The following is a 24,469-nucleotide window of genomic DNA, read 5'->3' on the forward strand; positions in this document are numbered from 1 at the left end:
TTAATTAATTACGCAATAAAAATGAGATTATTAGGTCATGTAGTGAAGTACAAGCTCACGTTAGCACACCGACAGAATCGTAATGTATTATTGCTGGTCCGTCCAACCAGCTGCTGCGACTTTTAATTAGGTCTCATGATATCTATCCAATTACTTAATTCATACTTCCTGCTAAAGTTAACCACCACTAGCATCAAAGAATGGTACACCCTACCTTTTTTTTTTTTTTTCAGGCATAGTTTTGCAATTATTGTTTCCAAATTTCCCACCATATTAATGTTAAATGTACCTGACTGAGGATCCAAAAAAGTTACATGGTTCAAACCCAACCAAATTCTGATTGAATTGAAAGAATCAGGACTAGTGCTCCACCAAAATTCCAGACATAACACGTTTAATTGATATCCATTATCAAAAGGACGACTCCTAATAATGCACTTATTGTAATAAGTTGAGCTGGGTATAATTGATGATCATATCCCACCCAAATTTCAACACCTGGCCTGTATATATAATTAAATATATTACAAAGGTGCTCTTACTTTTTCTTTGATGGAAATGATTTAGGGTTCGTGTTTGGTTCAATGGTCGCAAAATGCACAGTTTGAAAAAACTAGCGATTTTCTATATGCACTATCATTGTTTTAGCTGAATTTCATTCATAATTTGCTTGAATAAAATCAACCAAGTGAACACGATAGGAAAAAAAAAATCATAAATTAAAGATCGGAATAATTAGGTAATTTAAATGATGATACAATATTCAAACAAAAACCTTGATTTCTTCATAATAGTAATTAATTAAGACATTAATTCCTTTTACAATTCACTTGACTGATTTCTTAGAATTATTTTTATTTTATTTTTATTATACGATCTTGAATTTTCCTATATTTTTTAAGGGTCCGTTTGAAATTGCGGTTTCAATAAGTACAATTTTAAAAATAGCATTTTGGAAATTGCTACTTTTTAAAATCGTAAAAGCGTTTAGTAAAATATGTTAAAAAATACTTTTTTATTAAATATTTATTATGTGAATTCATGATTTTGGTTCAAATTCACATTTTTTTTTCAAATAAGCACCCCTTAGCTTGATTATTGAAATTGCAGATTTTTGCCTTACGTTTTGAGATATTTTTTAAAAAACGTAAATTATTCTTGTGAAACCGCAATCCCGCACGCTTAGTGTTCCGTATCTTGGATGTCTTCCACCTCATGATTTTTTCCTTATCACATCATTGTCACGAGTGTCATCCAACTTAGCGTTTCAATACATTGACTAATTAACAAATTCAAAAACAAACAAAACAAAGAAAACAAGGTACGTAATTAATTAAGAGAAAGGACAACTTCAATTTTACAACAATCGCGGCAATTTCAACTAGCCGGAAAGTTCCAACCTTTTACTCTACATATTTTATTTGACCACCACATGAACAGCCAATTTTTTCCTTTGACTGAAATTATCTTTCTTCGTCGGAAAATTACAGCACGTATTCACTCCCACCCACAGACACACGTGTACACTGTACAGACACAGAGAAAGAGAGACGCCAAGTATATGTACGTAGGGCTTTGATGTGTTAATTTAGACTTTGGAGGCACCAAAATTGACCGTCTTTTGAGTTTTGTTGTTTTTCGGATAAGACTATAGAATACAGAGCCTTCTGGGTTCACGAGAACACGGAGTTAAAGGAGACTTGTTGAATTTCATGCACATGCACGATGTGACGGAACCACCCTAGGCGGCCGCCACCCCAATTTCAGATATTTTTTTTGAGTAACGGGTGTAATAGTGTAATAGTAAACTTACGAATTCCGGAATGCATGGGTCGGGTCTCGATCGATGATGGTTTAAAATTAATTAAAGGAAGAAAGTATATATATATATATATATTAACTTAATATAAAATACAAAAATCTTGTGAAAATTTTGTGTCTTTCTACAAGATTCCTACAGAATAAACAAATCAAGGACCCTAACAAGTTGAGAAATTATTGCACCTATGGGTATGCCATGCCTTTAATTATGCCTTAATTAATTTATTACTGATCATAATTTCATTTAAATATATTTACATGCATTAATTTTGTTATCTGTTGGCAGATAGGGATCCCTACCAGTACTTGAAGATCTCCTTTAATTGACCTAAATACATGCCTTCACACCTCATTTCCTTGCCCGAGTAGGTGACCCTATCAAAACATTTTACAATTGCATTCAAATAAACCAACTAATTATTCCTAGATTACCATTAGGAAAAGCAAATTCTGCCGGCCAACAACCCCGGCCAAATTAAAGCAAAGCTAGTCATGCATCTTCTTTTTGCGGCGCACAAAAGATAATGTGCGTATATGATTATAATCATATATTACATTGACCTTATAGCAGCCTCTAAAGCGTTACTACATCATATGGTGCTTATTCTTATCCGTACCAGTAATAATATGTAAAAGTATTAATTATGAATTAAACGAAAAAGGAAAAGTGATTGGCAGTACCACTAATGGCCGCAATATGTTCAATCAAGATCATGATCTTCTAGAAACAAAAAGTGATACAATTAAGGGGTCAAAAAATGATATTATTACCAAATACACTCTCAAGGGAAATTGCATGCTAGATCCACTTCCTTTTTTATTTCAATTTATTACATTTTCCTATAATCTTTTATCTCCCCAAGGGGAAATTGTTTAAAGGGTTTTACCTATATATATATATACCTAAGTAAACTAATTGTTTTTCCAAAAATTATTAAATGATTTCCACGTAAATCTACAAACAAACGAAAATTGCGGACATCCTTTAGTAGAAAGAAGGTTTATCATAATTGTTATAATGTAATATTTTGAGAGATAATTAACCATAATATTAATTAGGTGATGATCAAGTGATCCCCTGGAGCTCCCCTGTTGTCAGATTTTCAAGTTTGACGCGCCATTTTTCTCCCCAGAGTTATCCATGAATCTCTTCCAGAACCAATGCTGCTTCCACACTCTCTCTGTCATCTCTTCAATGGGGACATTCTTGGTCTCCGGAAGCAGAAACGTGACGAACACCGACATGACAAGCACCCAAGAGGAGAAGAACAAGAAGATGCCGAACTTGAAATGGCAGAGCATGGAGAGGAAAGACTGCGCTATGACGAATGTGAAGAGCATGTTGACACAGACAGTAATACTCTGCCCAGCCGAACGTGTCTCCAGAGGGAATGTCTCGCTGGGGATCAGCCACCCGAGAGGCCCCCAAGACCATGCAAAGGAAGACACGAACATGCAGACAAGAACAACAACGAGGACTGCATACCCTCTTGTGAGGTTGTCGGAGTGATCTTGAACCGTAAGTCCTAGAACCACGCCGATGAACGTCTGAGACAGGAACATCTGGACGCCGGCTTCTAGCAACAGCATGCGCCGACCGATTTTGTCGACGGAGTAGATGGATACAACGGTGGAGAGGACATTGACTGCTCCGGTTATAACGGCTGAGTAAAGCGAAGCGTCGCTCCCAAATCCCAAGGTGTTGAACAGAACAGGAGCGTAAAACATGATTGCATTGATGCCAGTGAATTGTTGGAAGATCTGTATCAAACATGTATGCAAAGAAATTAAAGAACATATTAAAAAAAATGAAGAAGGATTCGGATTGAGATTGTCAAATTCATAAATTCCAACCATCCATTTCATCTGAACGTCTGAAATAAGCTAGGAATTACAGAATTTAATGAAATGGATGAAGGTAACTTCCTCATTTAATGAGAAGGATGAGGGTAACTTTCTCATTAAATTTTGTAATATAGCTTATTTTAAACGATTAAATGAGATGAATAGTTGAGATTTATGAATTTAAAAATCTCAAATTTAAAAGACATTGTAGGCGATTTCTATCAGAAAAATTCAGTTAAATTTTGTCAAACACATTGTGGGCATGCAAAACGCTGATGACCTGCATGAATATTGCTATGACGAGTTGAGGGCGATTGTGCCTCATCATGATATTTCTGAAGGGGTGCTTTACTTCTTTGGCCACGCGGCTTGCTTCAACGAGCTCCGAAAACTCTGGTTCAACATTTTCGACGCCCCGGATCTTCTTAAGCACAGCTTTTCCTTTTTCTAGGTGTCCACGCTCAATCAAGCTGTTAGGAGTCTCAGACACTAAGAGGGCCCCAAAGGTAAGGAGAAGTGCTGGAATGCCTGCCAAACCCAACGATAGCCTCCAGCCCCATCCCCCTTTGATCCTGTTTTTTAATTAATTGCACAAAAACTTGATTAGTGAATCCCAAACAAGTGCAACAAAATATGACAATATGTTACCCCTCCAATTAAGTACTAGACGTACATCTCTAAAAGAGATTTGATCATTAATTTAATTAGATGTTAAAGAATTAGGATACTGTAAAATAGCTAAATAGAATTGAAAAATTTGATACTAAAAGAATGCGTGGGAGTTACTTGGCGGTGCCATAATTGATGAGGCTTGCAAAAAGAATGCCAATGGTGACATTGAGCTGGAACAATATGTTAAGAGCTCCTCGAATTCTCGCGGGTGCAATCTCCGACAGGAAGACTGGCACAGCCTGTTACACAGTCGATCATATATATGAGATTTCAATGCGAATGGTTATTATTATTATTATTATTATTGGTAAAAGAAAAGGCACCTGATTGGCGAAACCAACACCACATCCAAGTAATAGCCTGCCAGCAATGAGCATGCTCAGGCCTTGGGCTGCTGCATTGAGGATAGTTCCAATTATGAAGAAAACACCAGCGATCAACATCGTTAGTTTTCGGCCTAGCTTTCTGGTAGTGATGGACGCAAAAAGAGTCGCCGTTAAAGCGGCGAGGTACAGCGACGACGTGAACAACTGCAGGCCTTGGTTATCGTACTTGCAGTAGTTGCTGTTGAGTCCTGGTTCCTGTGTCCTGTTGTACACGACAGGGAAGAATTCTTTCAGAAAAGACGGCATTGATGTAACCCCCCCTGCATACAACGGTCAAAATATATATATATATAGATTAGGATATCAAAAAAATATTAATCATTTAAATTGTTTTAATTTCTTAATATGCATTAATTACCTGAAATACCCACATCATAACCGAACATAAGGCCACCGGTGGCGGCCATTATGCACGAAATGATAACAGTGGGAGTAAGCTTGGCCTCCGCCCCATCACCAGCCACCGGCGCCACCGTAAACCCTCCCGCCGGCATTATTAACAACAAATTAATCAAACGTAAACTAACACACAAAGATGTACTACTACTCTCTTTGAGTGTTACACGGAAGGAGATAGATCACGGTGGCCGGCAGAAGGGTAGCTAGCTAGTCGACGAAGAAGCTTTAACTTCGTTAATTTTGCTCGTCTAGGGGTTTAATTATATGGGGCAAATTAAGAGGGTTAAGTACTGTTAATGGAAGTAGAAAGCGGCAGGCATGAGAGAGACGGCCGGAAAAGAGAGAAAAATAGAGGGGAGAGCGTGAATTTCGGAATGGATGCATGGATGATGTCGTACGTGGGCTCCAAATCCAGGATATTTCCAAAGTGGTAATAATTAACGATGTTTGGTTTTTTTTCATTGGCTTTTAGACAAACAGGACATTGACATGATCCTACTTTTAGGTCTTGATCTGCCCGTACAACGTTATCAGACTCCTACAATATTGGGGGTACTGAGACAGTAACAGGTGTCTTTTGGGATTTAATCCACTCATTCTATGGTTTTCTTTTTCTTTTTCTTTTTTTAACAATCCAAACAAATTTCACTTTTACCTTACTCCTTACGTAAGAGAAAAAAGATTCAAACAAAAAAACGGCTTCTAGAAAAACGTTAACAAACGGAAATATATATACATCACTAGCAATTCTAAATGGAAACTGTCCTAAAAATAACCCGAATATATTTAATGGTGTAAAATTGAGAGGTTTTGGGGTGGAAAATACAATTGATTTTTTGTACAGCAGGTATTAACTTGAGAAATCCTTAACCTGACATTATTTTTAATGAAAAGAGTTTATGCAATAATTAAGATACCCATATAGAGAAGGAGTGTAACCGTCCGCTTGAAGTGGTATAATATTGTCTGTTTTAGGCATCTGCACAGTATTGTTTTTGAGTTAAAGAAATCACTACACATCATCACCCCATAGGTTTGGGCATAATTTGGATTCTTTAATCTTTTGGGTATACTCTCAAAAATCAAAATTGCATGCTCTCTTAAAAACTGCCCATTTTGCAAGGAGCTCTTTTTTTACTTATTTAGAGTAACTCCCTGAAAACTATCATATTACATTTCATCACAAAGAAACCATGAAAATTTTCAAGACAGAAAAACAGTTGTAATGGTCCATGGGTAGAAAAGGAGACAAAAGAAGAAAAGGAACCATGTATGTTGTGTGTGTTCTGTATGTTCATTCTACAGGGTTCTTAATTTTTTTTTCTCTATCCATTTTGCCCCATATCCTATATTGGGTGGGCGACTTGGGTTTAATAGCTATGTTTGGCAAAGGAAAGCCCCGCACTGTAGTTGGAACGGCACTGTTCCAGCTACAGTGCGGGGCTGACATTTGGCCAGCTTTTTCATATATATATATATATTTTAAGCAAAAAATTAAAAAATTAAAAAAAAAAAAAAAAAAAAAAAAAGAAAACAGAGGGAAAAGATGGGGTGGTTCCAGCCACCCCTTGGCCAAAATGGGGTGGCCGGACCACCCCATTTTTGGCCAAGGGGGTGGCTGGAGCCACCCCCTGGCCGATCTAGGGGTGGTCGAACCACCCCCGTGGCCAAGGGGGTGGTCCGGCCACCCCCTTGGCCCAAAAAAAAAAAAAAAAAAAGGATCGGTGCATTTGGGGGTGGCCGGACCACCCCCAAGGGGCTGGGGGTGGTTTCGGCCACCCCATACCGGCCGTATAGGGTGGCCGAAACCACCCCCAGCCCCTTGGGGGTGGTCCGGCCACCCCCAAATGCACCGATCTTTTTTTTTTTTTTTTTTTTTGGGCCAAGGGGTGGCTCCAGCCACCCCCTTGGCCAACAATGGGGTGGTCCGACCACCCCCAGATTGGCCAAGGGGTGGCTCCAGCCACCCCCTTGGCCAACAATGGGGTGGTCCGGCCACCCCATTTTGGCCAAGGGGTGGCTGGAACCACCCCATCTTTCCCCTTTGTTTTTTTTTTTTTTTTTTTTTTAAATATTTTGCTTAAAAAATAAAAAAAAATAAAAAAACTGGCCAAATGTCAGCCCCGCACTGTAGCTGGAACAGTACCATTCCAGCTACCGTGCGGGGCTTTCCTTTGCCAAACATAGCTAATTTGAAAACTGTTTTTTGGTTGGGGAAGTCTGTACAAGTTCATGGAATGGATTAGCCTAAGGCAACCCTGTGCAAGGATGGAGCCTGATTAGGATGAGATGGGCCTCGAAATAATATGGGCTGCGGAACTTGTGTGGTATCGGCACAGTTGAGAGAGAAGATGGATCTGAATGATGTTGGGATTTGACTTATTTTTAGATGAAATTTGTTAAAGAAAACTCTTGTTTTTATATACCAAAATCTTTGGCAAGATTTTGTAAAGATAAAAATAGGCGAAATCATATATATAATAATGGGATTCGAGGTAAGTGTCAAATTTTCACTGGAAAGAGTGCATTAAATAGTGGGTGTGTTAGGTAAGCTCTTATGAGTGTTTAAGGTGGTGTTTGGCAAATGGGTTGGCCTAGTCACTATAGTTGATGTAGATTGATGTGAAAAAAAGTAAGAATGTTTGGTATAAAAAAAATGAAAAAGTGGTATGAAAAAGTGAAAAAGTTTTGTTTTGTAGTGATTTTTTTAGTTGAATAATAATAAAAAGTAAATGATTTGATATAAAAAGTAAAAAAATTAGAATGTTTTGATGTTGATTTTTTTGGGAAATTGTGATGAACAGTATTTGGGCCAACCCATCCCCTTTACCAAACAAAGCCTAAATTTCATCACCTCGCCTGCCCGATGCCTGACTCGGAATATTAATGTATTAGCAGTAATTTTTGATTAATTTTAAAAGGTCTACTTGTATTCTATTGTATCTTACTAAGAATGATGTACCTATTAAAATTATCATTGAGCTTGTGATTGATCATTATTAAATTTTGATCAAAAACTGATTTTAATAGCCACTTCCTTCTTAATAGGACACCCTTCTAAAATTACTCGTAATTCGTGCATCTTCCCTTTCTTTTTTAGGACTACCTTTTGTTTGTTTCTGGCTATATAACACTAAAAAAAAATTACTAATTCATTTTCTTTGGGTAGAAAACATTCGCACGAATTAAAGTTGTTTTCATGCATCCTACGCAGCACCTATCTCGATGAGATGATGAATTAAAAATCCAATGGTTGGTGCCACAAAATCTCACAAGCTACGTACGACGACGAAAGCAGGGAGTGGGAATAATGAGAAATGGATCGATAGAGAAAATGTCGTAGGATAAGGTTTATTGGACAAGGCTGTGGCGCGAGGGGGGGGAGAATCTAAGTATTTTATGTTTACAATCATACATGTTCAAGCAATTTTTTCAACAACCAGACCGGTGACAGATCACTTGCAAAACGAGAGAAATAATCACAAAAAATCTCCAGTCTCAGGAGATTAAGAGAGTATTCGATGCTCAAGTTAGTAATGATTCTTTAATAAAAACTAAATAGAGAGAGTATAAGAAGAGAGAATCTCTGCTCTCGAGAGTCAAGAGCCTGTGCCCTTTTTTGTCATAAACTCCATAAAATAAAATAATCACAAAAAAAACTCCGATCTCAGGGGATTAAGAGAGTATTTAATGCTCAAGTCAGTAATGATTCTCTAATAAAAACTAAATTGAGAGAGTATGAGAAGAAAGAATATTTGTTCTCGAGAATTGAGAGCTTGTGCCCTTTTTTTGTAAGAAACTTCATAAATTGTAGTTATAGTTATTTTCCATTGAGTAGATTTGTGCAATTGTCTTCAACATGGTGAGGAGCTTGAATCAATCTACTTGTAAATTTTAACCCCCTACAAATACACGTCAATATTATACCCATATAGATAGTGCATGGACCATGCACGTGACCTAACCCTAAGGACATGGGACTACAATCTTTCAAACGGACGGAAACATGTCTTGACAACATGATCTTGCACGATTTGGGCGTGTGTCTGAAAAGTCATCCAATATTTAGGTATCCGGCCTATTGGATTGATATCCCCAATTATTCAACATACTAGCTAGAGATGGAAGTCATTATGGTTTCACTAAATACCATTATATTAAGATCTCAATTTTTAATTTTATAAATTTTACTTTTTTTCAATTTTTAAATAGGAGAGCCTAATTTTATTTTTTATATCATTTCTGTAATATTTATTTAGGAGGAAAAAAAACATATATATATATATATATATATATATATATATGTGTGTGTGTGTGTGTGTGGAAGAAGCCTTCGATTTCAATGATTTTATTAAAATTATCATTTGTTTTTCTATTAAAAAACCAAAACAGGGTGATTGAAAGAACTTTTTCCAACTCAATTTTAATTTAAAAAAAAAAAAACAAAAAAAACAAAAACCTACTCTCCCTCTAAAATTTACAAAATTAAAGAGTGGAGTATTAATGTCAAAAGCACCAAAAGCAAAAGAGGGGTTTTATCAATATTTTCCTTGACTTTATTAAACAATAGAATCTTCTGGGGACGTATAACACCACCTTTTAGGCATCTTGCCCTATCTATATCTATCGTAATCTAACCCAGGCAAGGCAACCTCAAATGCAAGGTAGTGCCGTGTGACTTGTAAATGGGGGAAAAACTAATCTACAGCTTTTATGGCATAAATACACCCAAAAATGCTCTTTTCTTTCTCTGTTTAATTCAATAATGAATTTTAAAAATACTTCGACTAAAAATAACAAAAATTAAAAGAATATATATATGAAATGCTAGGTTTTTTTTAGTATTTTTTTTTTTGTGTGTGTGTTCTCTTAACTATAATGTAGCTTTTAAAATCACCAATAAATTAAAAGTCAATAATAATAATCTCAAATTCAACTATAATTTTAAAAATCATATTATAATTGAGAGAATATTTAAAAAAATACTAAAAGAACACTTAACATTTTTCTATATATATATATATATAAAGTCTTTTTGGTGTCCTGCTTTAACTAGGAAGTTTTAATTACGTAACCATTTGAAAAGAGAGAGAGAGAGAGAGAGAGAGAGAGAGGCCCCACAGGGCATGCACCAAATCCGGGCAGGATAAGACATGATGAACCATACATGGTAATTGATGATACGCCATAATATTTAGGTCCCTATTGAGTAGTGGCAACTCTTAGTGGCATCAGCTATGTCATTTTGCCATCATGGCCATCATGATTAAATACCATCATAATTTAATTTTAAAAAATAAATAAATAAATACCATCATAATATTATGTTATGAGATGCTGATTGTTACGCTCGCCCACATTGCATTCTTCCTGCGCGCGTACAATGTGGGTTCAGCCCATTTATATATATATATATACTTTTGTTTTTAATATTTTGACCTGACCTCACTTTCTTCGTGCAGCCCACTATCGACTTTGACAAACGAGGACTTCACTATTTTGCCATTGATTAATGTTATCCGACGTGTTCTAAAAAAAAAAAAAAATTTAATTTTATAATTTTATAAAATAACCCCGATTATTTGAAGAAAATATTAGCGGAGTCGGATAAAGTAGAGGAAATGGAAGAATTTTTTTAATTTTTTTTAATTTTATAAAATAACCCCGATTATTTGAAGAAAACATTAGCGGAGTCCGATAAAGTAGAGGAAATGAATGGTTTGATATTTAATCTAAATTCTTAAAACATTAGAGATAAATAGGTATATAAAACTTCAAACATATACTTCTAATTTTCATAATCATTATAAATTCTTACCTTTATCGCATCATTTAAGGCTAATTTCATTTTACATAAAAACTGCTATATTTTAATTAAATTGTTTACAAGATTCATCATTTTTACTAAAATTTTTATTAACATTTTGTAGCTAGTCCAAAGCTAAAAATTTGTTTGGTGTCATATGATTGACATATTTGTATTATAAAATGGATTTTTAAGAGAACCTAGTATACCAAATCTAAAGATTTTTGCTTAACATTGTATTTAGATTGAGAGAAATAGATAAAAATAAAAGATAATCATTGGAGTGAGTATATTTTTTAAGAGTTAAATACTCCAAACCCCCCTACGGTTTCTCAACTTTATTTTTTCTCCTCTGGGGTTTCATTTTTATCACAGAATGTTCCTGTGGTTTTGATAAGTGACCAAATTAGTTGACCGTTATGACTGACACGTGGACCAATCAAACGTCGACACGTGGCACATATAATAATTTTTAAAAAAAATTAAAAAATATATATTTTTAAAAAAATTTTAAAAAATGTATTTAAAAAAAAAAAAAAAAAAAAAAAAAAAAAAAAAGGGAAAACATTGGGGGTGGTCGAGCCACCCCCATGGGGGAGGCCAGGGGGTGGCTCGGCCACCCCCTTGGGCTCCAAGGGGATGGCTGATGCCACCCCCAAGGCTCCATGGGGGTGGCCGAGCCACCCCCTGGTGCCCAGCCACCCCCAATTGGTTTTCTTTTCTTTTCTTTTCTTTTCAACATTTTTTTAATTTTTTTTTAAAAAAAAATAGGTGCCGCGTGTCAACATCTGATTGGTCCACGTGTCAGTCCTCACGGTCAACTAACGTGGTCCTTTATCAAAACCCAGGGAGGTCCTGTGATAAAAATGAAACCCTATGGAGTAAAAATAAAGTTACCAAATTCCAATGGGGTATTTGGTATTTAACACATTTTTTAATTGCTTCATTCCTCTTATCATCACTTTTTTTTTTTTTTTTTTGTTCTCTAACTAGAATAACCAAACACGCTGTAAATCTTGTCCCTTAATGTGTTCATTATCAATATTCAAAGTATGGTTTTTTCTTCATAAGCAAACAAAACATATAATTGGAATTAAGCAAATGCCATTTAAAATAGAACAGTTTTTTCTTCCACATCGAGTTAGAAATTTTTATTTTTTAACTTAATTTATTAAATTGATATTTATTTTTAGAGCTTATGAGAGAAATGTTGAGGAAGAACTTTATAATTATAATTTTTTTTTTCTAATAAAAAAGGCAGGAATGGGCGATTGGTGTAATTTATTCCCTTGGGCGTGACTATCGAGGTTCCTACCCATTGTGAAATGTTTGGTTTGAGCCATAACTACTGTCTGGGAAGGCGAGTCTATCACCACAGTTCCACCAAAGTGCAAGTTGGTAAAACTCCTTCTTAGTAGCATCTGGTTCGCGAATTACTACTGCAAGCGGGTTCAAACCCGTGACCACTAAAAAGAAAGGAGGAGGGAATTGAACCATATTTTCTACTGCTTTACCAACTAAACTACCACCTTGGTGGTAATTATAATTGAACACAAAAGTCTGATTTCCTTTGGTCCAATTACATGACGTCCGGATCTACACACAAATTTACGTCCTTCCATGGCACTCATCAGCTCCTTTCACAAAGACATATAATAAAACTAAGCATAGACAAGATATTAAAACAAAAAATCCTTAATTTCCTCATATAATATAGGCACGAGTCTCGTGCATTTATGAAGTTATCAAGTTGACACGATCATATTGAAAACTTCACTCGAGAGTTAGCTTCGTGTGAAAGTAAAATTAGTCGAGTGTGAGTAAAATACAAACCAACTTATACGTGTAGGCAATTTGATAGGACATAATTGGAACAAAGTATGGCAACGATTTGGCCACACCTTTTGAAGGACCTCTTTTGTCCTCCATTATTTTTTTGTCAATAAACTCTTAGTGATTTGTTGGTGAATAGACCATAGACCAGTTTTTTTAATTTTTTTTAATTTTTTTTATTTGGAAGTATTAAATGCATCTATAATTCTGAGCTTATTTGTTCTTTCTGCCAAGAGACAGGGACATAGAATTATTGAATGGGATGAGTTTGAGAACTCCTAAGAGATAAAATATGTTTTGACTTTACATCCTTATTAGTTGGGACACATAATAACATGACTTAGTAAAAGTAGAAAAGGCAAATGAAATTTGAGTCAAATGATCTTTCTACCTTTAAAATCATAGGTAGGTGGAGATGGAGTCATAAATTCAAAACCAATTAAGTGTTGAGGAATAATCACACACCGCCCGTGAACAAGAAATTGAGTAGGTTTATAAGATGTGTGCAACTCTCTCCTATAAAACTAGTTTTATGAGATGAGTTAAGTTAACAAACTTCTTTATGATATCAGAACTTATTACAGGATGAATGGGTCAACACTACTTACCTTGCGACAAGGACCAAGAAAAATAATTGCCCGCACAAACGATTTTATGAGATAAGTTAGGTTTATGAATTTATTCACCACTAAGTACATGTGTAACCTACCAATAATAATAATAAAAAAAAAAAAAAAAAAAAAAAGGACTATTATACTACTATTGTGGAAAACACCCCATAAGTCATAACATATTTATTTCAAATAACTTTGAGAGAATTTTTTAGATAACAATTAGGAGAAATAACACTTAACTCTCTTGAAATATTATTAAATAAAAAATAAAAAAGGTTTCAATTGACCATCCAAGCTACTAGCCTTTTTCACTTAGCCCACTAAATGATATAGAAGCTGATTCCCTAGTTTGAATGTAGAATGGAACCAGATTAATGAGTTACTCTTAGGCCTTAATGTACATGTCAGCCCACTTCCTAATAATAGTTAGCAAGAAACTTACCACAATTTATTTTATTTTTTAAGCAATAACACAAGGAGGGGGAGAAACTTACTACCATTACATATATTTAATTACTTTATGTCTAAAGGGAAAAAAAAATAAAAGAAAAAGATTACATAATTTATAATTATTGAAGTGGTTAATCATATAAATTTACATCCTTATTTACTTGAGCAGTGAATATAAAAGCACGCATGAAACAAAAAATATATATTTCTATTGAAAATATCATAATTTTCATAATATTATATTATATAAGAGGTTTTAGCCTACTCAACAACTTAAAACATGACAAAGAAGGCATACCTTATTATATCAGAAATACATATAAGCTAACGAGGTGGTATCTAGAAGACTAATCTAATCATATATATATATATATAAGATTTTATCAGATTAAATTATCTTTGAGTTATTAACCAGTCTTTTTGCTAAGTTAATTACTTTGTTCCATTCCTTGCACTTGGTCACATCATAGCATAACATTTCCATCTTTTAAATATGAGCAGCTTGGCTTCACTGAACGGCTTTATCTACTATTATTTATTATTTATTTTTTAATATGGATAAAATATATATATATATATATTTTTTTTTTAAAAAAAAGGAAAAGAAAGGAGGCAGTGACTGTTTGCCATCCGAGAAAGAAAGAGAAAGAGTCAAGAGGGGAAGGGCCCCACTTTTTTTATTTTTTTTTTATTTTTATTATTATTTTTTTTTCTCCAAGGCCCTTTTTATTCATTCACCAAAGGTGATATATGACACGAACCATGATATATCACCACCCTGCACTTTCTCAAATAGTCGCACGTGGGGTCTTGTCCACGTGGCATATAACACGCGTGCCCTCTTTACAATTTCCTCAAAAGAAAAATTTTATTTTATTCTTTCTGTCCACACGGGATTGGATCTTGTGAAATTTTAATACAAGATAATTGTTGTTTTTTCTCTTCCTTTTTTTAGTGAGCATGAGAGAACTTGTCGTGTGCCACTAACCCCAGAAAAAGAGTTTTTTTTTTTTTTTTTTTTTTTTTTTTTTTTTAAATAATAAAAAATTATACTATATAAAAATGAATTAAAAAAAAAAAAACTATTAATATGGCATGTTAGGTCAAAACAATCCAATTTCCAATAGAATAAATAAAAACACTTAAGATAGTGACTATTTTATAAAATTAAAATAATAATAATAATAAAATAAAAAAAGTAGTTGCTTTTTATAAAGAATTGTTTCCTATATTTTAGCAAAGGAAAGCAAGGAGATAGGCCCCTTTCTAGGGCCCAAGGAAATTAAGTTTGATTATTAAAAAAAAGAGGGGGAATTTAACAAGGCTCGGGTAAAAGCCACTGCATGACACTACACGCTTTGTCCCACCCAGAAGACCTTTCTGATACGTGTCTCTCTAAAGATTGCACCCTTCAAAAATATAAATATATATATATAAATCGGAAAATATTATGTGTTTTTTTAATATTTTTTTTTGATGTCTTTTTTAATTGTAATATACATTTTAAAATTACTAATAGATTAAAAGTCAATAATGATAATCTCAAATTTAACAATAATTCACATTTGAGAAAATACCAGAAAAACACAAAAAAAAAACACATAATATTTTTCATGCAAATTATATATATTCCCACAAAATTTAATTTATTCTCATCGATTGGACTTTCAATAATATGTTATTAGGGTTTGGGGTCCCACCTGAATTGCTTCACAGCTTCGCAATACTGGATCATTCTTTATCTTTCTCTTACTTTTCTAAAATATTATTTTAACATAAAAATACTTTCTTATTAGCTGTTTAGCAACTGCTTGTATGTTTTTTTTAAGAATATCCTATTTCCAACTAACCAACGAGCCTGATTTTTTTAATATTTGAAATAAATAAATGTCCCTACAAATATTTTTTCTTTATTATTTTATTGGGTATTCTCAACATTTTCATACCACTAAAGTGAGTAAGGGCAGGCACCACATTGACATTTGAGGTCTCAAACATGAGTTCCCTGTATGAGACTTGAGCTACTGCTGTATTGGTTTTTATTTTCATGATTACTAAGATGTTCCATTTAGATTACATTATTGACCAAATTATAGTTTGTTTTTCTTGGGATGAAATAAAATTATTATTGAATAATGGTTATAAATATTAAATCTTGTTAATTATACAGCACATTTGGAGCTCAAATGGTAAATGATTCCTCTCGAATATTTATTATATTATCATGCCAGAAAAACGAAGAAAAAAGAGAGGTTATGGTAATGGTGTCGTTATAATAGTGATAAAAAGATTTAATAAATCAATTATCGTACTTCTGTATCTTTTGTGTCCCAGAGCTATTTCAATTAAGTAATAGGTGTTGGGCTCTGGTCTAAGGCGAGAAGGGTGGGTGGTGCTGTTGTTGACGGCTAGGGTTATGTCTACGGTGATATTAAAAGCCACGGAGGCAAGCGATGACGTATCATACAGCCGCACACGTGGCAGTTCTTCTGGATTTCATGATAGCGTTACTTATTTATTTTATTTATTTATATTTTTGTCTCTTCCCCTGAATTGCGAGGGAATGCCAACCCCCTTGCAAGCGACAAAAGGAGGAGGAAGGGATCCATTATGGTGGGTCAACCATTCCCGGTGGGCCTACTCTGACGTGGACACGCTAGTCTCTCGAATCTAATAGTTTTATCGATAAATGATAAAACGACTCGACCGTCTTAAAGATGATTTATTCACCACGCAACTTCTCTTTTTCTGGTTGCTAATTTTTCATTACGTTCAATCTCCTGTCCCATATGAATAACCATAATTTCTGGGTTATATCGAATCTTAAAATGACGATTTTTTTTTTTTATTTAAAAAAAAGGTTATTATTACATTTTTTATTTTTTTATTTTTTATAGTTGACACGTGAAGCAATAGTATGCCTGTCTGGTTCAACCTTTTGAACTGCGTTATAAGATTAACCTTCCCTTTCTAAAAAAAGATATTTGCTGGTTTTGTGAGGAAAGTGGAAGGGTAGCCAATAACAAGATCCAAGGCCACGAAATAATTAGCACGTGTCTGTATATGGCGCTGACACGTAAAGAAAATGACCTTGCCACGCTGTACAAACTTTATGAAACCAGTACAAGAATACAAATGTAAACTCCGCCGTAAGCGCGCGTGGAGTAAAATCCGGAAAACAGACCGAAGCTGTTTGCACTTTTTTTAATTAATTGATTTTCGCTTAGTTTAACTGCGCTGTAAAATTTGACCGCGCGAGTAGGTTGCCTTTTTTAAACAGCGGGACCCAGTACACGTCACCCTCCGCTGCCACATCCCACGAACGTGACAATAGGCCAACGCGAGGAAATAATTTCTAGATCGGCAGCTAACGCGGGACCCACATTTCTCGGAAGTTCCGTGACCGTGACCTGAGTTCCCTACCAGTCTCAGCCGTCGGATAAAACAAAATAGACGGTTGAGATCCGGCGCGCTGATCGACATGGACGAGCCTCCTGGTTCGGTGCCAGCTCGGACTTGGTTGTTCCTTCCAATCTCGTATCGGGTATTGTTTAATTCCACTCTATCGCCACGTCAGATCGATCAACGGTGAAGAAAGTTCCTCTTACTGGTAATGAGGAGATCTCGTGCATTGGAGAGCAATTCGGTCCTTTCCAGGTGGTCCCACGGGTCAATTTCTTGAAATATTTGCGATTGAATATCATCCGTAATAATTAAACGTGGAACCGAATAATGGATTTGACCGGTTGGAACGATATTTTCTGCGGTCACCTAGATTCCTTGTGATCGTCATGTTGCTTTTACCAAGGTCTTCGTAACCGGTAATAGCCGGTCACAACATCTCTTGGGAGGAAATTCAAGGGGCTTTCCCCAACAGCGCTCTCGCTCCTCAGAGGCATATTCAATATTTTATAATTTGCATCATTTAAATTATTATATTATTCTCAATTATTATATTGTTAGGAGTAATACCAAATCGGTAGTGAAGTAAACATGGAAGCTTACGGTGCAAGAAAAGATTCTGACACGTGGCGATAATGCGCTGAAAAGATTAAGGCCTTGTTTGGATGTGCCAGATTTTGTTTTTGTTTTGGATATTTTAAAAAACCCATGCAGATTTGGTGTTTGGCCCGTTCGTCACAAAACCCAACTGGAATTTAATTCCGAAATGTGATCCAGGTCCAAATTCCAAAACCGGCCCGTTCGCACACTCGAACCCCAAGCACGACCAGCCCTGATTTTAAGGCCAGTGTTCTACAGTACCTACAGGGGTTCAGATTCAACACTTGGTAATTACTGCCCACCGACTCACACGCACCGACACACCAACCCACTGCAGCGGATTTACTACTTGACGTGAAGATCAAGTGAAGTCAGGCGGCTCTGCAACAATGAATTAAAACCATCTGTACCCAATGTCACGCTGAACTCGGCTTGGGAGACGAGATGCATCTGTAAGAAATAAGGTGCTTTAATCCTAACCGTCAGTCGGTATTCGGTAATACCAACGATGACATGTGGCAGGTCCTGTAATTCCATTCCATGCAGCGACCCACGGAATCATGCGCCACTACTGTCTTGGGTTAATAAGAAGGAACAAAATCCACCGCAAGATTTACAACGGCAACCAACGCACGTTCTCCATGCGTTGGTTGCCGTGAAAGCTGGTGAATCCAACGAAAAGCAAAACTGATGTGCGGGAATTCCAACATTAGCTAAGCATCGTCCGATTTCTTTCAAACCTCATCTGACCGTCCGTTTTCAGAGTTAGAGAATTTTAGGATGGACTTGCACTCACGGTAAAGGGATGAAATTCTTGACCATCGACTCGTGGATGGACGCCACCTCACCCATCATGTAACCTCTGTCTAACAAACGTATGTGATCTATTCGCGCAGAATTTTGCCATGCACCTACACCACACCGAATCACACCCATTGCGTGAATTGCGAACCGCGTATGTCTAGTGGCATCTTGATTTGTGCATGCTCATCAGACCGTCCTTTTTTTTTTGAACAAATGTGGGCCGTCCATACCAGATATGTGAGCACAACGTGCCCTTTCAATCATCGTTGATCTGTTATTGTCTGAACCATTTTGGCTTATCTCCATAAACGAGAGCTGCGATGCATTTTTTCAATGGGCAATTACACCCGTCTTCTCCAGCGTCCTCTGCAGTACGTATGCCCTCAACTTCTTCCACCCCGAGCCGCGCGCTAATGGAGTCCTCATCAATACCTAGTACACTTTCCCTGGAGCTGAGCTGATATGTGAATAGTAATCACCCGTCCATATAATCCTCCTCCACAACGACATGCAGAAGCCCATCTTCATAGACCTTTCTTCAGAGGGGTCTGCGAAATCCTGCGATAGCTACTCTGTTACAAGTATTCCGCAGTCACCTCGTAAGCAACGGCGACCCTGTATCATTTCAGCATCTACGGACACGGGCACCCCTTCGAAGACACTGTCTTGGAAGGTTATAATCGCACTCCCTCTCAATTTCTATGCTCTTTTTCGTTCAATTTGTTTAGTTTCTATATCATTTACACACACTGTGACCTATATTTGTGCAGGCGTATTGGACAAGGAGTAGCAAGCGATCTCGGGATCCAGAGACACTCATCTCCTACAAAAGGCGTAAGGTATGCCTCACACGAGCTATTCGGGTTTTTTTTTTGTTGTTTGGCAATGAAATGCAATTCTTCATAAGATGTAGACATGAACATTTTTTTTTTTTACGTTGGTATATTTATGCATAGATGGAACCCGCTGAAGGCGAGGACCCATCACTTTGGTCTCCTGAGTTTGAACGTATGTTTGTGCAAATGTTGGTCGAATTGTCCAATACGGGGAGAATAGTGAATGGGTCAGTTAATATGAACTTGTGGTCGCCTATAGCTTCCCAGCTTTCTACAATGACCGGTCAGACCTACACTGCCGTCCAGTGTCGGACTAAATTTTCCAGACTTAGGATGAACCACCGTGACTTCTCCGACCTCCTCCAGCATAGAACTGGATTTGGTTGGGACCCAGTATCAAACACAGTCCAGGGGACGGAGACCCAGTGGCAGCAGTATCTTAAGGTAAAGTTCGGTAACCCTTGCCTGATATATTAGTTCCCACACTCTAATTTTAGGTCACACAGAAGGGTTCTTATTTTTTATTTTTTCGTCTGTCCTAGATCAAGCCGAAGGCTAGTCGTTTTCGAAGGAAGGGCTGTCCAAACTACGAAATGTTGGGTCTACTCTTCAATGGCTCAACAGCCACTGGGGTCCTCCGCCATTCATCCGCTAGGACACCACCGAGTAGTGACGAAGAGGACGAGTTGAATGAGCAACTCTTGCAGTTTGGAATGCATGTTAGTCAAGCAACCAATGCGGCTGTTGATAACAGTGTGAGTGGGGATTTTCTTGGTTCTGTGGGTGGTTCGAGTCAGGGGAGTGGCCAACCTCCTCCTCAAAATAGGGGTATAGTCATTGGGGGTAACGGACGTGGTAAGCGTCCAGTTGATAGTTCTGGGCCTAGCACAGAAAACAAGAGGAAAGGTAAGGGTAAATCTCATATAGATTCTCTTCGAAGTGATGCATTAAAAGAGTTTACCGAGGTTAGCCGTTTGAAGAAAGAAATCTTGTTACAAGATCAACTGCGAATGAGTAGTGGGGAAGGTAGTGCAGGTGCTGGGGGTAGTGGTGCATCTTTTTCCAATGGCATGAGTAGGGCCATTGGCATGTTGGATGAGATTGCCCCCAACCTAGATGATGATAGGTATTTTAGGGCATTTGAGCTCTTTAGGGATGAGAATGTCCGTAATGATTTTATTGCACTACCTCTAGAAAGGAAGAAGGCTTGGATTGAGAAGCTGTAACTATGTTGTTGGGCTTGTCGTTTAAGTTTGTATGCATGCTGACTGCATAGTCTAGTGTTGGACCGTTTCTAATGCTAATTATGGCATTGTTTGTTTTTTCATCATGTTTCTATGGGTTTGTCGGCTTGTTTAATTATGTTATTTTCCAAGAACAATTGGCATGTAATATTAGTGCCACTGGCACTTTTTTATATTTGCTTATTTCTAAGAACAATTGGCATGTAATATTAGTGCCACTGGCACCTTTTTTATATTTGCTTGAACTTCTGGCACTTAACTAATGTGACATGTTTGATTTATCTTCTATACCCTGCTTCTTGTTTACCTCCTATTTTATCTTCAACTTTCTGCATTTGTTATGGTTTGCTAGTTTGTCTGGTTGGAAATCCTATGATTAATGTTAATAATACTTGTATCCTTCTATCTTCTAGTACATTATATTAATATTAGAATGAACATTGTCATCTAGTAATGATTATTTTATCCCTTGTATCTCAATTTCTAGACTTAGTTTATGCTTAAAACAATGTAAGAGTTAAACACAAATTAGGAATAGGTCAAGTTCATAGGAATTATGTCTATTTAACAATATAAGAGCTAAACACAAATTACCACCCAAATAGTTGAAGTTCATAGGAATAGCAAAATATACTTCACTTTGTGTTTAAATTTCCCATTTTATTTTATCCCTTGTATCTCAATTTCTAGAGTTAGTTAATTTATGCTTAAAACAATATAAGAGTTATATAAAACAATATAAGAGTTATATTAAGACTTTAGCTACGGAGTAATGTATCAATAATCTTAAGTGTATATATGTTAAAATATCTTAAATTTTATAGAAATTCTTAAAAATAGAAAAAAGAAAGATTTGCTACCTTCGTTTAAAAAACCCAAAAAAAAAAAATATATTTGTGATTTTTAAAAACGAAAATTGACAATATATAATAAAAGATATGCAAAACACTTTAAAAAATTTATCTAATTAACACTTATTGAATATCCAAGTACCAAAATTAATATAAATACGTGGTTTGAAATTAAAAGCTTTTGATTGTAATTGTTTTGAGTTCTACTTTGCAATAGATTTTGTTGTATGCTTCTATTTTAGTAGGTAGACATGTTAAATGACCACACAATAGTTGAAGTTCATAGGAGTAGGAAAAGTATACTTCACCTTGTGTTTACTTTGCCTATTTGATTTTTTAAAGTGTTTTGTATCTCAATTTCTAGAGTTAGTTAATTTATGCTTAAAACAATATAAGCGTTAGTTTAAGACTGTAGCTACGGAGTACTGTATCAATAATCTTAAGTGTATATATGTTAAAATATCTTAAATTTTATAGAAATTCTTAAAAATAGAAAAAAGAAAGATTTGCTACCTTCGTTTAAAAAACCCAAAAAAAAAAAAAAAATATTTGTGATTTTTATAAACGAAAATTGACAATATATAATAAAAGATATGCAAAACACTTTAAAAAATTTATCTAATTAACACTTATTTAATATCCAAGTACCAAAATTAATATAAATACGTGGTTTGAAATTAAAAGCTTTTGATTGTAATTGTTTTGAGTTCTACTTTGCAATAGATTTTGTTGTATGCTTCTATTTTAGTAGGTAGATATGTTAAATGACCACACAATAGTTGAAGTTCATAAGAGTAGGAAAAGTATAATTCACTTTGTGTTTAAATTGCCCATTTTACAAGATGGGAAAAAAAATTATCGTCTAAACCCGTAAAGCCCAACACGTGTTAATAGCATGAAATCAATGTTCACCACCCCCCACCCCCCAAAAAAAATACTAAACAAATAATAAATTAAGTTATTTAATTAATATTAATATTATAACAATATCAAAAAATTTATTTTGATATTCATTTGTTAGGATTACTCTTTACCTAAAAAAATTGTTCAAGAACAAAAAGTTAATGATTATATTCGCACTACAAAACCTAATTCAATTTTTTTGGTTTTTTTACTTTATTTAATTGTTGTAATTACCTTAACTCGTGTTAAAATGAGAATAGTTAAGACATTGTGTAAAATGGGTTAAACCATCTGTACCCAATATTGAATAATCAATACTTACACTGATCATTTGACGAGCATACAACTGTTTTGTCTAAGAATCCGGTTCAAGAAATTTTTTATGCATGAAGTAATGTCTTGTTATGTATTAATTTATTCATAAAATAATAACTTATTATATATTTTTCATAAATTAATGTTACAAGTCACATTATGACTTACTACATATTATTATTTAACAATTTAATTTAATTGTGGGTCACTTGATAGATATAACAGTACCGACTAACACAAATCCACGACATACCACCAATCAAAAGGGAACACCGATCGTTTGTTGTATTTGAAAGAACCATACTTGCACTAATAAATTGTTCTATCTCCTTACTGTGCAGAGGGGAAAAAAAAAAACAAAAAAGAGAGATAACAACAATATTAAAAATGGCAAAATATTTGGTAATGACCATGTAATTACAATCATTTATGTTTGACGTTGCCATTTTATACATTTTCCAAACAGGATGAACCCAAATGTCCCCAATTTTGTTTTCTATGGTGCTGTTGACCATGTCATGGATGACGATGACTGGTTTGAGGAGATGTTCTTGAATTTGCTTCACATTGAGTCTTTGTGTGATGAAGAAAACGAAGTGGACAGGATACCCCAGCGCACGTCAGCCCTCACGGGTGCTGCATTCGTGAATGAGGTATTACATGGGCATCCGGGCACTTGCTACGAGCTATTTCGCATGAAAAGAGATACTTTTATCTCCTTAGTAGATGTCCTTAGGGTGAACTACATACAAGATACTCACACCGTTAGTGTGGAAGAATCGCTAGCCATATTTTGCTTGATAGTTGGGCACCGCCAAGGGATGAGGGTTGCGGCAGACAGGTTCCAACACTCCACCGAGACTATTTTACGCCATTTCAAGTGTGTCATAAGGGCTTTATGCAACTTGGGCAAGAGCATTATAAGGCCTAGGAATGTTGACGGTGTGCACCCATACATCCAAGAAAATCCGAAATATTACCCCTGGTTTCAGGTATGAAACAATAGTAACATGTAATTTCAATTATATGCTTGACTTTGGGGCCATACTTAATCATTACACTGATTGACAATTACTGGTATGGTAGAATTGTGTTGGAGCTATTGATGGCACCCATATCAAAGCTTGGGTCCCGGCGCAGAAACAAAATGCCTTCAGGGGGAGGAAGGGGGTCGTGTCTCAAAATGTGGTGTGCGCATGTGACTTCGACATGATGTTCACATTCGTGTATACCGGGTGGGAGGGAACCGCTAATGACTCGAGGGTCTTCAACGATGCTATAACGAGACCTGAAAATGAATTTCCTACAGCGCCTGAAGGTGAGCATTCTTCACTACACGAACCAACTCTATTAACTATGTTTATGTTTTAAACTTTGGTCTCAATCATGACACGTATTGCATGGTAATTTTCAGACCACTACTACTTGGTTGATTCGGGGTTTCCATGCTATATGGGTTATCTTCCACCCTATCATGGGGAGAGATATCACCTACAAGATTTCCGTAATGGTGGGGACCCGCAGGGGTTCAAGGAATTGTTCAACTACCGTCATTCCTCACTCCGTATGGTGATTGAACGATGCTTTGGAGTGCTGAAAACACGCTTCCATGTTTTGAACGGCATGCCTAAGTACAAAGTCTGTCGCCAGCCCCTTGTAGTCAATGCATGCTGCACACTACACAACTT

At 35.8% G+C, this 24,469-nt stretch overlaps 1 protein-coding gene across 1 annotated transcript; it reads right to left on the reverse strand.

Annotated features, from left to right (window-relative positions):
- Nucleotides 1-2,916: 2,916 nt before the first annotated feature.
- On the reverse strand, nucleotides 2,917-5,218 carry LOC132178462 (sugar transport protein 13-like). The gene is made up of 5 exons (XM_059590922.2): nucleotides 5,083-5,218; nucleotides 4,662-4,984; nucleotides 4,453-4,577; nucleotides 3,947-4,238; nucleotides 2,917-3,582 (listed from the first exon to the last, which is right to left on the reverse strand). The coding sequence occupies exons 1-5, from the start codon at nucleotides 5,216-5,218 to the stop codon at nucleotides 2,917-2,919; spliced, it is 1,542 nt and encodes a 513-aa protein (XP_059446905.2).
- Between the last annotated feature and the right edge of the window lie 19,251 nt (nucleotides 5,219-24,469).

Source organism: Corylus avellana, chromosome 2, assembly GCF_965113065.1.
Source record: "Corylus avellana chromosome 2, dhCorAvel1.hap1.2, whole genome shotgun sequence".
In the NCBI taxonomy this organism is placed as follows: domain Eukaryota; kingdom Viridiplantae; phylum Streptophyta; class Magnoliopsida; order Fagales; family Betulaceae; genus Corylus; species Corylus avellana.